We start from the raw sequence: 18,684 nt of genomic DNA, 5'->3' as shown, positions 1-18,684 counted from the left end.
CTATACTATAGTATACTATACTGTGCTGTACTATACTATACTACGCTGTACTATACTATACTATACTATACTGTGCTGTACTGTACTATACTGAGCTATACTATACTGCACTATACTGAGCTATACTACACTATACTATACTGCGCTATTCTATACTATACTATACTGTGCTATACTATACTATACTGTGCTGCACTATACTATACTGTGCTATACTATAGTATACTATACTATACTATACTGAGCTATACTATACTGCGCTATACTATACTATACTGTGCTGTACTATACTATACGGCGCTATACTATAGTATACTATACTATACTATACTGTGCTGTACTATACTATACTATACTATCATATATTATACTATACTGAGCTATACTATACTGCGCTATACTGTACTATACTATACTATACTGTGCTGTACTATACTATACTGCGCTATACTATAGTATACTATACTATACTATACTGTACTATACTATACTATACTGCGCTATTCTATGCTATACTGTGCTGTACTGTACTATACTGAGCTATACTATACTATACTATACTGCGCTATTCTATACTAAAGTATACTATACTATACTATACTATACTATACTGTGCTGTACTATACTGAGCTATTCTATACTATGCTGCACTATTCTATACTATTCTATACTATACTATTCTATACTGTGCTTTACTATACAATATTACGCTATATTAAAATGTATTTAAATATTCATTTAAATTTTAAAACATCTATAAATGAGACACAAACAAAGTGTTTTGCATAAAATCTCTGAATGACAGAATAAAAACATTGAAGGATAACAAAAACTCATTCATTTTATTTAGAATTTTTTCAGAAAGAACACAAATACGAGAGGTCAATTTAGTTTTTTGTAGCTTACTTTTTAAGACTCAGTTACAATTTTATATGTATGTTTATATACATGTTTTTTATGTCAGCTAATTTTCTGTTGGAAGTTTTTTTTTTGTATAAAAATATATTAAATTTTAGTCACAGAAAATGGACGGATAAAAATTCAAGGGATCAAAATGCCCACAGTTTTTCTGGGAATGTTGTCGTTTTTATTCCTGTTATCATCCAGGTTTACAGTCAACAGTGTCCCATGGTCTTGATACTGCAGAGGTTGTTCCATACTGACAATAATACAATTCTGGGGGAAATTCGGAATAGAAAAATGTTGAATTTCAAAAACAGAAGCAGGTAGGTACTAGAGTCAGTATGGGACTGCAAAACTAAATGAAAAATGCCTCTACATCTCAGTAGAACCCTAGGCGTAAATGTGGAAACCAGACCTGATTATTCAACCTAAGAACCTGCACAGTCTGAAAGTGGTACATAAAAAGGTGAACAGTCTAGTGGCCTCTCAATCATCCATGCTGCTGTGTTTACAGAGCTTTACAACTCCGTATATCTCTCCATCATTAAGTTTCCACCTTCCTAATTCTTGATTACAGCCATTAGAGAAAGGCCCTGCTGTAATTAAAACTCATTGATTTGCGTGCAGGGGGACTGCTGCCTGGGCTCGGCCTGGACGTAACACCAATACTGTGGATTGGCGGGGAATCTGTTATGCTGTGATGGCAGCCTGTGGAGCCTAGCACACACACATATCCATAGTACTGCATTCACACATTGCATTGTTTATTTGAGAGGCAAATAGTGGCAAAAGCCTTGGGACTCAGTTTGGGGTCTGCTATGGCTGGCATTTCTGCATAACAACCCAGGATTAATGTGTAGCAGTGGAGGGAATTGGGAGAGCCAAGGGGTATGGTGCAGAAGGGAGGAAGATAAAGAAGTAGGGGAAAAGGATGATGCTGTGGTGGAGAGCTAAGAGGGCTTTCAGCATATGAGGAGGGGAGAAAGATGAGAACAGTTTAAAGTGATTGAGAATGTAAGTGGGAAAATGATAAATATGGGAATAAGAATGAGAAGAAAAACCAAAGGATGACTCTTTGTCCCAGCAGTCTAGACAGAGGAAGGCAGAAGGCCCCACAGAGGAGCCATTTTATCATCAATAACTGCAGCTAAGCAAACTAGACTTGTGTTTAGTCCTTCATTGCGAAGGCATAGAAAATAGCAACACAGCCACTGCGTAAACCGACCTAAAAAGCTCAGTCAAAGCCATAATTCCCTCCATTTCCAGGTGGGGCCGGAGTTATTTTGCGCTCTAAAATTGCACCGAGAGAAATTCAATATTGTGTTTGCATTTGATGAAAATCATTTCCCTGGCAGAGCCAAATGTAGTCATGAATGGATTGTGATTTAGTTATGTAATAAATCAAAGCAAAACGGATTTATGACTCAGTTTATCACATCAGAGGTAGTAAATAAATCACAACTGTTTTTGTGTCTTTTTACACATTCTCTAATAGCCCTTTGGTTCACTGTGAGAACACAACGCTCGAGTAGTCCCACTGTAAGGCTGTGATGACTTAATTGTGAAGATCCCAGACACACTGGGCTGATGGGTATTGTTAGACTGTATGTGGTGGACTGTATGTCATGGTTGGACTAAAGCAGATGAGGAAGGAACATTTCAAGCTACAATTTGTGACCCAAAAATGGTACTGAGCTTAATTAGAGGTATTTCAGTCAGACGAGTCATGTGGAGCGGTGTTATTGGCATGAATATAGAGTATGTGCCTGGTAGCGTTTGGTGACCTTCGTGACCTGCCAAGAACTCCTTGCAACTGAAGATGATGAACACATAACCCCATGTGTGTGTTGGAGAGTCGCCATGTGACTTTATTACCAACTTCAGTTGTCCTGAACTGACCTGCTCCATTTTGTTTGTAACCTTTGTTGTTTTGTACGGAGAAAGCAAGTAAAGTTCAAGGGGTTGTGTGATCTGGTTGGTTTAAAGCAAAAGCTACAATCTGCACAATCTCACAAAGTTATAGAGGGTCACTCTAGCAATTTTGGTAACACTTTCTCATGTCTAGATAGGTTCCTTTTTTAAAAAAACAAATTAATTCAGTCTAAAACAAAATATACAAATACAAAAACAGAGAAAATATTTCCTTTTAAGTAAAAACATGATTAACAAGACTAGGATAAAAATATAAAGAAAAACACTTAGAACTACGGTTGGGCTTCCATAGAATTTTATCAAATCCAAATCCATTATTGAATCACTTAAGCTGTTATGGAATTAAAGATAACTTAGCTGCAGCCTAAAAATACAATCAAAATGTTTTACCACATTTATCTTTGCTAACAAAAAAGTTTAAAAGTTTTGATATAGTATATGTTAGCACCTGAGTTTAGAGATTCTGGGTATTTTGCAAGATCCAAAATGTATGGCATTTGGAATACAACCCTACAAACAACACAGGTAATGTGGGTTGCTGCATATTAAAGGTTTTAATAGTAGGGCCTAACAACTGCATATGATAGGTTTCTGTGTGTGGTAAACATGGTAAGATCTGAGACTTCTGCACTAGGTTTTGCCAAACTGTCTAACTTGCCCACTTGTTCAAATGGCTTAAGGTTTTCATTCATTCATAGTATCCAAAAGTTTTCTGTGATTCAGTTCAGTGAACAGTTCTTTAATGTAGTTGAGACATCTTTTTGAAGCCTGTGTTCTACTGTTGGTTCCGTTGACGGATACGGATAAGAGTTGTCTTGAATGTCAAAAAATGGAGTTGATGTCATGGATTGTTTGCTGTAAGGAGTGGCTGTTTGGTGATGAATAAAGTATGATCCAGCTGAGTTTGCTTGAATTGCACATTTGATAATCCCATAGGTTGCGGAATTTTTAACTAGAACTTTGGATAGAAATTTGTTGGAAATGCTCTGCCTCCTAGCCTGGGCTCTAGTGTGAAACCATGAGATAAAGCATCGCTGTATCAGTACATGCATACAGTTTATAGGTTTCTGAAAGCTGATGTTATCTGAGCTGTAGACGTGTGACTTTATTTATTTTAATCCTCAAAAAATGTATCCATTTTTACATAGTGTTACCCCCAGTAGAAAAGCCACTGAAGCCTACCATCATGGGACAGATAATCTGCACTGAAAGCCAGACCAATAAAACTCTTAGACGAGTTAACAGCACATTTAAGGCAGAGTGAAGCAGGTTTCATTAGAGGTTTTTGCAAACTGACATCCCTGAAGATGTTTAGAACAATCCTTTCTGCTCAGGTGTCTGATGTGACAATACTCTGACTGACTGAAACATAATTACCAAATAAACCCTGGTCCACCAACAGTGGCACCAAGAGGCATATATTGATTTCCGTTGCATGTAAATGACATCAAACGCTCTGAGGAGCAAATGTTGCTACAAGGCTGTCTATTCCAAGTGTACTAAGACATTTTCTATCTGTGCTACTGCAGGAGCTATATTTTTTCACATGTTTCAGGAACAGACCAATATTTTGGAAAACACACTTGTTTGTCTTTGGACGCACAGAGATGAGAATTCATCTTTTAATCAATATCAGGGCAAGACAGCAAACAAGTGTAAAGAATTCATTTATCATCATCATTTATTGCCACATTACTTATGTGGAAAACAACCTAATATACTGCAGTCTGACCTTTTTTTTTAATCACAACAGTGGCATTGATGTCTGGGAGACTCACCCTTGAATGAAATGGCCTGAGCAGGTTGGAGATGTGGTGGAACTGTGTGCTGTGATGGCCGTGGCCACAGCTTCCACCTTTAACTGGCAGGTCCTCTGCATTCAGCAATGAATGGTGGAGAGGATCCACACTGCTGATTGGCTCCAGGTAGTAGGTGTCACTGGAATTCAAGGTTATCAGGCCTCTGTGTGAAGGAAAAAAGATTGGGAAAGGGTTGGGAAAAGAGGGTCAGAAACATTGAGCACCACTACATATTTTTATTGCTGCTGTTCATTGTTGTCTGAGAACACACAACTTTTAGAATCAATAATCTAATTTACCAGGATGTGACCTATCTATGGAGGTGCCGCGTGGTAGTATCAAGAATGACACTTTGGCAAACATGTATGTACCCCAATATAATCCCTACTGATCCAACCCTGCTGCTACAGCCTTACCTGGTCTGGTATGACCAGTAGCTTATGGTGGCTAATATAAGCAACCTTTAGCTACATATTGCTGTCTAACTGACATTACTAAGTCAGTCTTGTGACTTTACAACTCTTCTCTACTTTGCATTCAGTTGCAATCTCACTAAAGTTTAGCATTTACCATTATCCTGTAGCTATAACTTGTGGCCACAGTGGCCACTGTTCTGCAAAAATGACACATGCTTGGTTGGGAGGTCCAAGTAACCAGGATGTGACCTCATACTCAAAGTGCAAAAAAATCATACAGTTATGTTTTTGGGGCTTGAAGCCCTTATTAGAATGTCAAGATCACTGACTTTGATTGAGTTATTCGAGAGACCAAAACAGAGATAAAAGAAGACTGAATATTGAAATTACATTAATCAGATATACAAAAACACGACTCAAAATAAATGTCACTCTGTGTCTGCTGGGTGAAATAAACAACTGTTTCCTAACACAAGTTTGCCATAACAACCTTATAAAGTTAGAATATGTTGGATATTGTGTTTACAGCTTGTTCAGCTGCCCCAAAGTGGACAAAAAAATCAATTAATGCAGCTTAGGTACGGTACACTATTTACTGTGAACATTTTTTTAATCTCATGTGACTGAAATGTTTAAATGTTGTTCAACCAGTGGGTATTATAAATCCTAGCATGGAGAAACATTATTAAATAACCACTGTGTATAAGTTGAAAAAAAATGAAGCCAACAACTGCATTTCCTAGTCCAAAAGGTCTATAACTGCCACATTGTTTTGTGCTAAACAACACTAAAACAACTATTCTCTAGTCCTCACTTACATTCCCGGGTGTTCATATATCACACTGACCTCATGCCATCTATTCTGTATTTGTTTGGTTATCTGCTGTAGCTTCTCTTTCCCTCTTTAGGCACTGTTGGATTGGTTCATATATTTAAAGCTTCATATGAGTAAAGCCTCATTGCAGGGTGCAGCAGTGAATTTTCACCAACTAGCAGTTCATGATCAAAGGAGATGAAAAATATGGATCATCATTCTTCCAACAGATCCCAGCTCCCCACTGAACCCCTCAATGGCCTGTGGACCATTGACTGTGTGCTTTGCAATTCCCTGGTGTCACATAAAGCATAGCTTGGGTTCTGTTACATAGACTTATGGTAACCACTGTTGAAATACTTCTGTAATTTCATTGTAATTTTTTGTCCTTTTTCGGAACTCTAAGAACCAGTTTCAGTTTATGTCAGTTGTTTTTGGTACACTAGCTAAGCTGCTGTAGGCAAACAAACTTGATTACTGTTTTGACTGACATAAGACTGAGCTAGAGACAATTTTACATGCAGAAATCATCGCAACCACAATGAAAGCACAATGGTCAGACCACATCTATGTGGTTTGCCTCACGCTGTGATCAGATCACAGCCGTGTGTAAATGAGTTTGAGCACAGTTTTAACGGAACAAAGAATAAGGCCAAAGTGTTTGTTAGATCATCAAACAGTATCTGAAACCTCTGCTACTACATGTCGGAATTGGCGGAGAGGATTTTTGTAACTTTCCGAAAGCAACAATTCAATATTCAGGCCCACTTTATGCAGTGATTGGTGAGGTATTTGGTCAGGTTTCTTACCTGTAGTGGTGTGGGGTTTAAACTTCTCACTCAACTACCTCTGTCACGTTTTGTAACAATTAAACATGATGAAAGCTATCTAGGAGTAACCGTCTGAAAATGTGTCCTTATTCCCATTTCTACAATTCATCATGTCTCATCCCTCTCTATGATGCCGAGCTTTCCGCCCCACCTTTGAGTGTAGACATTTGCAAAAAGTCTGTCTCCGGCTGTTACATGAACCTTTCTTTGCACCTCATAGTGGTCCACACAATGCTTCCCCTGACCCGTGACCTGTGTTGACAAGTCTGACAGCTCCACCTACCCAATTTCCACAATGAGATCTGATCATAATGCAGGCAGAATCAAGTCAATAAGAACTCTTATTCATACCAGGTGTAAATGCAAAGGTCTCGAGGCCTGAAGTCAGATAAATATATCCAGATACAGACCATAATATGTTAATACCAAGTGGAGATGGGGACTTATTTATACGATTTGTTTTACATTTTTCTTCTTACTTGTAATGCTCAACACTGTGATGGATGGTGGCTGTTGTATTTCCCAGGGTGCAAGTTAGGGTGTGTTATTTTTAGTGCTCAGAAATCTCTATTTTGTTCTTTAGGAGAAAACATTTACTTTTTGTGTTTTTTGCATCTTTTAAAAGTTACATAGTTTCACTTTAAGACACGTAGTTGAAGTCTAGTCCTCTATGCATCCTAACAGAAAGGCCATAATGATGTACAGTGTGGCTGGAAGACTTGCTGTCCTTGGCAACGAGGGCAGTAAAAAACAGGCAATTTCAAGAGAAGGAGGCCATTCTGCAACAGCGACTGTCTGGGTGAACATCCAAATTATGTGTGTATGAGTGCGTGTGTGTGAGACTGAGGAAGAGACCTCTTGTTTCATCCAGACAGACTCTCAGACACATCCTCCACTGACTATGTTTCCTCACTAAACCCTCATCCACCAGACTGTCTCAATCCCACATGGAACTGCTGACATGTGACTTCTGACCCATAACCCTACCTTATCAGTCCTCTAAAGCACAAACTACTTACAGAAAGTGACTATTCTGACTTCTTAAAAGGGAGGGAGAAATATTTGGGTATGATCTGTGTCCTATCTCCCTATCTTTCATTTTGCTTTAGGGCTTTTTAAAAAGTTTAAGTCCAATTTAACCATAAACCATTAAGTCACAATCTTAAATTCTCTACCACAAATCTGTCTTTTGGGTATCAAACACACACTGTGGGCCTGTAAAAAGAGGGGCTGTAAAGAGTTCATGTTTCAAGGCTATCAGTGGATGTGGTTAGCTTAAATTATGTTTGTTACAATAGATTCCAACAGCGCGCATTTTGTTATGCAACATAATCAACTGTTTCTGTCAGAAAAAATATATAAATGGAAGATTAAATTAATATTTGTGAAGAATATGGGTTAGCATAGTTTACATGAACAACTCAGTCAATACATAAAGTCCTTGCATTGAGTTTTTATATATTTATTTGGGGGAATTGTTGGGTCTCTCTGTAAATTAAAGAGTATGGTCTAGACCTGCTCCATGTGAAAAGTGCCCTGAGATGACTTTTGTTGTGATTTGGTGCTATAACTCATAGTAAACCTGCCTACAATGGATTTGTACGTGTGTAATAACTTTGCTTTTTATTACACACTATAACATTCTAGTGAGCAATTATGAGGCTGTTATTTAGACAAAATTAAATACATTGTTACCGTACAGAAGCTAACAACAAGGTAACATACCATTCAATCATTTCTTATTTAGCAATTATAAGTTGTACATTAAAAATTATTACATGTCTATGACATGCTATAACACACTATAATGAAGAGCTGAGCAGTTATAAGGAAAGATATAAGGACATGCTTTTATGAGGCATCTGTAACTGGTTTCAAAAAATACCTTTAAACCCACCTGTGAATGACATGTACACACAGTGAATGAATGCCAGCAATTATAAGGATGTCTTCTTTAGTAGAATAAAATAGTGTTATGGTGGAGGTTAACAGATTCTAGTAAGTCCATATTCCTTTCCTGAATCTCCATCTCTGTCCTGACCTTGAACAATAATGACTCACACAGGCTCTGCATGCTGTGGTCCAATATGTGTCTGAAGTGTGTATGAAAACTATTTCACCTCATCTGTGAAGATTTTGTCCATTTATTTCACAATAGGCACAAAGGGAATCATGTTTTTTTTATGAAGAGTTATGCTGGCTATTGTGTTCATCCACACTGCCTGACTGTATGGGTACTACTGAGCTTGGAGCCATGCTTTTTGAAAAAATATAGTAGGCTTCTTCTTTTTTTCTTCAACAATTATGTGTCCAAGGCTGTTTTACAATTTCCCCTAAAACCATGTAATTCATCCTGAGTGAATACAAAACACCTCGTTATGACATGAAAGTTGCCGGCAGGGAAAATGAGCAGGGTACTGCAGGACACAAGTGGAAATGAAAACATACAGAACTGATGGAGAACTGCACATAAGAACAGAAAAGGTCAATGCTGAAACAAAAAGTTCTCATGCACAACTTTGTTATCCTGGCAGCGAGGTCTTCCAATAACTGGCAATTTTTGCAATCATGAAATTTTTTTCTTTTGCATAATCATCAGTTCCCTGTAAGTACTGCGGGGTCGTGCAGTCTGGCCATTCCAAAGAAAAGCCTCAAATCCACAGAGAAAATGACGAGGGGATTTCAGACAGCACTGCAGCTGGAGCGCAATAAATAGTCTCATCAAGGTACTTTTTAAACTGTTTTATCCTGTACAAATCCCACGTACAGACCAGGAAGAAAATCAGAAAATATTGTCATTTTCACAAAATGCTCATTAAAATCCAGGACGTCGTGATCTCAGTAATGAGAGCAATGTGTGAAATGGGGACGGACTGCTGAGTCATACTGTTGTTTTGTGAAAGACATCGTTGATTCATGGTTTATGATGGCACTGTTGCCAAGCAGAGGACATTTTCAAAGATGCCAGAGCATAAAAAGTGACCCCTGACAGAACGCTTTCATTATGACTTCCAGCAGAACACGCGTCACATTGCTCTTTTCCATACTGAATCACACCAAATCTATTTCAGATCTATTTGTATTTGTTGCCTGTCACGTATGTCTCTCTGACATTACCATTTTATGTTCAGGGTGTCATTATTCTGTCTCCTAAAATAACATTTACACTGTAGTGGTTTGGTTTAACCTTTAGTCTGCAATGATTTATAATGAGGTTAATAGCAGAGTAAGCTTTGATTATTATGATTATCTAGAATGCAAAGGTCAGTTCACGCTCTAAAATGACTGTTTTAATCAGTTATGAGTGAATATAAAGAACATAGACTGAGACGTGTGGGGAGATTGTTGTAAAGGAGGACACCATGACATCCTTCAGCACCTCCTGGTTGCACAGTTTTATTTAAAAGGAATCTATCCATATTATAATACAGCTGATAAACAGCACATGGGTATATGGGTGTAATGCAGTTCTTGATTAATTTGAAGTGACTGCAGCATAATTTACTTTCTGTTCGTGCAAACATGTACAGAAAGTTTATTACTAACCTTGGAAACACTGGTTTGACAAAATAATCTTAGCTCATGAGATGAGATTATTTTGTCAATACACAGAGTTGTTCTGACCACAAGAGGAGCCTGTTAACTGTCAACTGTGAACAGTGTTTCAGCAGCAAACAAGTTTTTTTTTTTGTTGCATGTGTGAAAATCAGTTTAAAGCAATATTCTTTTTGAAAATGGGATTTTTTAGATAAACATCCATCATTATTATTAACACCTCCTTCAGGTGCCTTTGCCTCATAGGATCATTTTGATAACCTTATTAATGTTATCAATACCCAGAGGGGAAACTACTTCACCTCATTAAATGCACTGTATGAATAACAACTGAGGCAGTATATGGAACCACAGTACTTTTTGACAACTGTCTGAATTGTGACAGTATGACCAAGTATTGAAACCTAGCAACTACTGAAAGTTGACTGCTTGGTCATATTCTTAGTCTAGTTTATTTGTTTTTGATTGGATATTTCCTGATTAAAAGCCTTTAGTGTGGAATATAAATGTTATAAAAACATCTTTCAAATGCTTCTGACGATTTTGCACAAAAATGTGACAATCCTGGTGAAAAATGGCAGTCTATGTTTTGATTTCAGTCCACTAACGTCAGTGTCCCTGACTGAGATCCAAAGGGAAGGATAGCAGCGTGCTTTTCTGTCTGCCACTATGTGTGACTTGATTCTACCGTTTGGGGGCGCCAAAGTCTGAAATTTTCAAATTCTATATTGTGACTTTAAAAAGGTTACTTAAAATACTCTGAGTAACCATTTGTGTCTGATATGTTTTTTCAAAAAAAGTCCAATTACCTCATTAAAATCCTCAAAATGACATCTCCTCCTTCTCCCTCGTAAAAAAACCCCAAAAATCTATGAATCTGCAAACATTAAATTTTCAAAGTTTAACTGTTGGACACAAGATGTTTCCTACTTTGCTGAAAAGTCAAATATCAGACAATAATAATTTTCTTTACACAACCCATAATACTTTTTTTTAAGGTTCCTTTAATCTTTTTTTTTTGACATTTGCAACCAAAGAAATGTACTGGGCAGGATATTTTACAGTTGAAAATTAAACTTGTCACCTCTTTCTGGTGGACGAACTATAAAATGGTGACACTGTTAGCATTTCTCTATTTCAATTTCTTGTCATTTATTGGCCAACATATACACCAATATCTAAATATCTGTAATAAGCTGGTATTGGCTGATATATTGGCCTGGCTCTAACTGTCATGTAACAAATCCTGCTCGTACAGTGAAGTTTAAACATCTGAATGAAGGAACAATGGGCAAAACAAATTATGGAGTGGAGGGGGACTTTAACATCAGTGATGTCACAGTGTACTGACACACCCTGGAGTACACTTCTACAGCAAGGTGAGAAGTTCAACCACCGGAGGTCAGCAAAAAGCAGATTTTCAGAGAGTTTTTAGTTGCTCTTTAAATATCTATATTTTTTTCATGCAAAGTTTGTGTCCAGCTGTTCTATGATAATATCAAACACTTATCTTGTTTATACTCTGCAGGATGTAGTTTACCCATCTGTTATTTTAGAAACTGAAAGTTCAGTTTGCTTTTCTGTCTAAGAACAAACTTGTGTCAGTCAGCTCACATTTGGACAGCTCTTTGAATGACTGGACATTTAGAGAGCATTTACATTCTGCTGGCTTACAGATCTCTGTCCCCCCCCCCACGTCCGCTCTGTTCCCATCAAAGCTGCTGTCAACAAGCAGCATCTGGCTACCTTCCCAGATCAGGACAGAGGGACTGAGAGTGCCGACGGACGTGTCAGCACTACACAACGCTCGTTCAGATTGAAAAATATAAGATTCATTCCAGAACTTCCTGAAACTCCTATCTGTTTAGATGTACTCAACTCGCTTTTGAATTAATTCCTACTTAAGCTCCACTGAGCTGTAACTTGATGTCTCTTTTATTGGATCAAATTCATAAATATGTATTTTGGGACACACATCCTCAGGACGTGCCAGGAAAAAGCTTCAATCTCAGTCTCAAATATGCAAGACATGCCACATTAAAATGTGTCTGCGGCTGTGATATTTAAGGCTTTTAAAACTGCTGCCTGGATCCCCAAAGAGGATCAAATTAGTCATTTTCATGACAATCTGAAAAAGAAGAAAAGTTGTAACAGTGCAAGTTGAACTTTCTCTGGTTGGACAAAACTTTATCCGAATGTTTTGTGGGCAAATTCCAGAATCAGTGGCAAACATTAAAGCTGCACAATGAGACTTTAACTGACATTACAATAAATAAGCAGCGTCCCTGTGTCTACTATTCTAATTCCTGGTGAGGGCTTGTGGCAGTTAGTAATGATTAAAGATCCTCTCGAGACATGTTTTAAGACATAAAAAATACTCTTCTTGGAACAATAATGTGTGGCTGTTATGGTTTTTCCACAACAAAATAATATAATTACCATGTTAAAATCTTTAATATGGCATCTACTCATTCTCCCTCATTAAAAATTCCAGAATCTGTAAATATGCAAATATATTTCATCTCAGAAGTTTAACTGCTGGACACAAGATGTCTCCTCTTTCACTGTAAAGTCCATTCTCAGTGTGCTGGAGGCCTCAAGTTTCCACACTTGTGTTGCATACTGGACAAAGATTGGCTTCCAAACTAGTTGTGATGTCACAAATCATGCTATTAGTCCCGCCACTTAAAATCGGAGCACAGAGAAACTTCCAGCAGACAAATGTGAAAACAAACTGTGCACATGCATCATTCTGCACAGTGAAGCTCAAACATTCAATTGTAGGAAGGAGGGAACACAACACAGACCTCCATCATATGTGATTTGGATGACATTGAATGGTTTATAAAAGTAGGTTTTCAAAATCACATTTATTTATTCAAGAGCACAGCCTTCAAAAAGTTTATCATCTCAAGTCCTGAATACTATTCATATAAAGGCTATGTTAACATATGATGTTTCTCTATCACTTAATATTGACTATAAATTAATTAATAGTAACATGTTTTCTGTTTTACTCAACAGTGAGTTTAAGGTATTTTCCTCACATGGTTTATGACCAATACCTGAATAACATTTCCATCAGCCTCACTTTGTGTTTACTGTTAATTAGCGAATGTTGGCATGCTAACATGCTAAACTAAGAAAATGGTAAACATTACATCTGCTTAACATAGCATGTTAGCAATGTCATCGTATGCTCCCATTTGCATTTTGCTCAAAGCAGCACTGTGCCTAAATACAACTTCACAGAGCTGCTAGCATGGCTACAGACTTTTAGTCTTGTCTTGTTTTGTATTTTGCCTTTATTTGATATTTAGCAGTAGAGAGGCCAAACCAGGGCAGCTCTGCTCAAATGAACAACATACAGTAAATAACAAACAGTATGTATGTTTAGCCGTTGACTGTACCTGACTCCTGAGCATGTGCTGAGAGCCACCCAGGACTCTGGATGTCCTCTTACATGGCCATGGTAGAAGCAGTGGTCCTGAAAGAGAAAAGAATTGGAATCAATAGTTCATATTTCATCGGGAGGAAAGCTTTGAAAAGCTGTGATAATGTTTATGCAGACATGCCTGCGGTGCAGCCAACAATGAATCGATCTGCTGGATTGATTTGATGGTGTAAGTGTTCCTAAAGCGGGCTGTGTGCTCCTGTTTCATGACTACAGCTGCCGGTAAAAACACTACATCTGAACAGCAGCTGCAATGAATCGATAAAGATATGCAAAGCTCCTTAGGCGTGACGGTGTTCATATAATGGTGGGAGTTTGGCCACTGAAACATCCCAATGAGGATTTGAAATGAGACTTGAAAGAAAAAGAGACAGAATCTGAGGAACTTTTTTAGACAATGCCTCCGCACTACCCTGATAAGTAAACAGTTGAATAAAATACCACATTATAACAAAAATAAAAATGCAATGGATATAGTACAATATAAAATACTGTAATTTGTAGTCTTTTATTGAACTCCCCACAAAGACTTCATGACCTGTAGGGGGTTGTAGACTGTTTACATTTATTTATCCCAAACTATTCAGTACAGGATGTTAAGTTTGGTACGCAACTTTCTACGGTTCAGAATGCCCGACGGAACAAAAAACTACACTATAGTACAATAATAATAATTTAGAGTATACACAGATAACTCTCGAACTAGCTTTGTATAATCTAAGTACGTTGATGTATTTGCATGTGCAGAGGATAACTTCTTTTTTATTTCAACAACTTTACTGATAGAATGACAGTTTAGAGAAGAACAATGGACTTGATAAAAACATTTTGAGCCCTAGCACAACAGCACAAAAGAAACAAAAGAAAACCCCAACCTGCCCATTATTCCTACAATAATAGCTAAGCCATGCTAGTCGAGTTAGCCCATGAATATGTAGTTTATATAGCGAGTGTTGTTGGCATGGTGAACGCAAATGAGAAATTTTAGCTACAAGAGCTTTTAATATCATTTAGATCTATTATTTGGAAGTGTTTACTGAGTGGATCTGACTAAAACTGTGTGCTGTTGAACTGAAGTTGGGTATATGTCAAACAAACAGAACAAAAAAACAATTAAACATGCTAAACCATTTGGGATGGCATTTACATATCTTTAACCCTGCTGTAATGTTCTGTAGTGGTACAGGAATTAGCCAGGTCCCCAGCTGTTACTGTCATTACAGATGGGTGGACCTCCAGGACTACATAGAGCTACTTTACATTTTACAACTTGACAACATACAGCGAGCACTGACTGAGTGTGAGCAGAGTGTTGACCTAAATGTCGAATTCTTAAAGTTGCACTCATCAATATTTTATATCAACAATGAATCAGACGACTATGTGAAACGTGGGAGGTTTTGCTTGTAGTGATGAACCAAGATAATTATCACCCAACCGTTTGGCTCAGTCTCAGTCACTCTGCTCTCATCAGGATTGTTTCCAGCAGCAGCAGCAGCAGGCAGCTGTTTTCAGTGATAAAACCACTGCACACCACCTGCTCAGCACCAAACAGCATACAGACACAGTTAGAAACTAGCTGGTGAACATAGTGGAGCATCTAGCAGCTGAAGAGCCAGATATTGTTCTCAGGAGTTGGTAGAGACCAAACCAGAGCTAAAAGAAGAGTTAATATTGGACTTTCATTCATCAAGTGGATACAAGCATGACTCCAAATGAATACTAATGTTGCCCTGTGTCTACTGGATGTGGAAATAGGCAACTGTTTGCTAACATGATGACTATATCAATTTTACAAGGTGATAATATGTCAATGTTGTCTTTACAGCTTGTTCCTAAAGTTGTAAAAAATAAAATAAAAATCATGCTGCTTTAAAATGCAGTGCTGGCTCTAATGGTCTGTTCAAATTAATTAAATATACTGCAGCTATCTTAATGGACATTTTTTTCATTTACTTAAAAGTCCAATAAATGACATTGAGCCTCACTAGATGTCAGCAAACAACTATTTGCTATGTAAATATATAGGGAAGTAATAGTGACTTGAGCAATGAATGACGTCACACTCTCTATGTGGGTGTTGTTATCTGAGCTTCTTTGTTCTTTGTTTTGGTAGCTGCACTGGCAACGCCTGTATCTTAGTGCATGTAAGTGTGCATGTTAGTGCATGTGAGTCCCTCCCTGTCCTCAACATCCATTTCCAAGATGGCAGCCACGTCACAAACTTTCTCAAACTACAGCTAAACAGTACACTAAAATATGTTTCTGAAAACATCTAAGGTGAGAAATAGGCAATGCAGAATCTTGATCCACATTTGATCAGCACTGCCTACTTTGACAGAGTTTCATGAGTTGTCAGCTCTCTTTTTTCCCCCAACTTTACTAAGTAAATGACATATTGCAACTTAATATTTGAGAATACACAGGTGGAGGAGCAAGCTGCTGGTAGGTAGGGAGGTGCATGTCCATTGATGGATTTGTATGTGAGTAGCAGGACTTTGTAGTCAACCCTGAAGGAGACAGGGAGCCAGTGCAATGAAAACAGAATTGGTATTATGTGTTTGTTTTCGCACTGTCATCAGGATCATAGCAACGCTTGTTCTGAATGTAATGTAGCTTCTGGATGCTCCTGCCAGGGATCCCTGTGAAGAGCGCATTGCAGTAGTCCAGTCTCAAGGAGATAAAGGCATGGACAGATTTCTCTGCATCTGACAGGGTTAGAGAGGGGCAGAGTTAAGAGATGTTTTTGAGATAGTAAAAAGAAGTTTTGTACGTCTTATATGGTCATCAAAAGTCAGCTGAGGGTCAAATCGAACACCCAGATTAGTGACTGAGGAGGAAAGGGGGATGTCCTGGTCATCACGGGTGAGATAAGGTATGGGGAATGACAGAATCTGGTGTGGAGTGCCAATAAAGAGAGCTTCAGTTTTGCTGCTGTTTAACTGGAGGAAATTTGTGGTCATCCAGGCCTTTATCTCCTTAAGATAGGTGCTCAGGCGTGACATCGCTGCAGAAGGGCTTAGGGCAGTTTTGATGTACAGCTGGGTATCATCAGCATAGCAATGGAGAGACATCTCATCTCTGCTGATGACATGTCCAAGGGTGAGCATGTAAGGGGGAGAATGGGGCCGAGAACCGATCCTTGAGGAACACCACAGGTGACAAGGAGCGATCCAGACGTGCATCCTCACAGTGAGACATACTCAGTCCTACCGGAAAAGTAGGACTGAAACCACTTAAGTGGAGAGTCTGAAAGCCCAATGGTGGTATGGAGGTGCTCTAAGAGGATAGTGTGATCCACATTGTCAAATGTAGTGCTCAGGTCAAGGAGAATCAGGATAGAAGGGGACCCTGCACCAGCTGCCATCAGCAGGTCATTCACAACCCTGAGAGGAGCTGTTTCGGTGTTGTGTGCTGAACGAAAACCTGACTGAAATTTTTCAAATAGATTGTTGTGTTTAAGGTGGTTCTGAAGCTCAGAAGCAACCACCTTCTCCAACACTTTGGACTGGAAAGGGAGGTTGGAGATATGTCTGTAGGTGGCAAGAACTTCTGGATGTAAGGTGGGCTTCTTAAGAAGGGGGCAGATGACTGCGACCTTGAGGGCAGATGGAACACTACCAGTCTGAAGAGAGAGGTTGACAATGTAGGTGATCAGGGGGCTGAGAACAGGAATGTATGATTTGAGCACATCTGTGGGAATGGGGCCCAGGGCACAAGTACAGGGTTTCATCTTTCTGAGGAGTTCCTAAATGTGGCTCTCACTGACGCCAGTAAAATGGCGGAGAGATGGCGAGCTCCCAGATAGAGGGTTGACAACAGTCATTAATTAGGTTTAGGTCCTTTGATGTTCATGGAAGCTCACAGTTTATTGACAGGGAGCCAAGAGCATCTGAAACATTGTTCTAAGTGTGAGAGATTTAAATAGTGGTTATCATTGATGTATTTCTTGTATATATATTATACATGTTAAAAATGGTGTTCTTAAACTAAGTGCTCAGTGTTAGTTTATAGTTACATCTGTTCCAAATACCTTTATGCTGTGTCTATTTTAAACTTAGCTCCTTGCTGTGTAAAATGAGACAGTCGATTGTTTAACAGTTATTTTATGTTGTCTGAGCCAGTAGGACAAACCATAGTTATATAGATTTCTATGTCTCTTTCATGTGTTGATCTGACAGGCCTTTAGAGGATAGTGTTGTTGTTCTTTAATTCAATGTGATAGCAATGCCATTTTGTAATGCTGTTTTGGTCCACACCTATGTGCTGTCATTCTGGGATATATGGTCATGAAGAAATACTATTCCTAACCTAGTTGAACTCTTGACCTTTGTTTCTATCTGAGGGTTGTTCACTAACCTGTAAGGTTAACTATAGACATTTTCAGATCCTGTACAAGGGTACTTAAGAAGTGGCTGAGTAACAACTTGGCAGAGAGAGAAAGGGTAACTAGGTGGTATGTATTCTCTGTCTCTCAGAAATATGATGCATTGTACTTCTGATTGCATGCTCTCTGTGTGTTTATTGAGTGATCAAGCAGTTCTCCTCCACACAGGACACGTCCACATACTGACATTTCTTGTTCTTCCTGACCATATGCCAGCACGCCCTAATTTTACTGCAAGAATTATATCATTTAATGTTTACATTTTTCAAAATAAGTGACATAATGGCACCTCTTACAATTTGTTACTGGAAACATACCAAAAAATGGATTTTGTGTACAGTTACACCCCTAATGAACTGTAAACTGAAGGGTGGTGCTAAATTTTAAAGTAAGAAGTTTCACTTTCCTGGGAAAAGTAAAGGCTAAGGAAAACTACCCTTAAATGAAAACCAGACAAGCTGCGAGAGCACCCGTCTCTCTTTGTTTACTAGTGAATTGTAATTCATAAAGAAAGGTTATAAAAAAGAATGAAAAAAAAGAGAAGAAATGAACACTTTCAAGTCAACCTTTTAAGTACAAAGGTATCACACTTTT

The 18,684-nt window shown here is 38.3% G+C and overlaps 1 protein-coding gene across 1 annotated transcript in view; it reads right to left on the bottom strand.

Moving 5' to 3' along the window:
• The window catches only part of adam19a (ADAM metallopeptidase domain 19a), a 196,099-nt gene that overhangs the window by 55,542 nt on the left and 121,873 nt on the right, over positions 1–18,684 (bottom strand). The window contains exons 5-6 of the mRNA XM_042400718.1: positions 13,660–13,736; positions 4,614–4,797 (exon numbers count right to left, since the gene is read on the bottom strand). Of these exons, the coding sequence (XP_042256652.1) occupies positions 4,614–4,797; positions 13,660–13,736 (261 nt within the window). The remainder of the gene's footprint in view (positions 1–4,613; positions 4,798–13,659; positions 13,737–18,684) is intronic.

Source organism: Thunnus maccoyii, chromosome 22 (assembly GCF_910596095.1).
Source record: "Thunnus maccoyii chromosome 22, fThuMac1.1, whole genome shotgun sequence".
Lineage (NCBI taxonomy): Eukaryota > Metazoa > Chordata > Actinopteri > Scombriformes > Scombridae > Thunnus > Thunnus maccoyii.
This window is presented reverse-complemented; position numbering and strand designations above follow the sequence as displayed.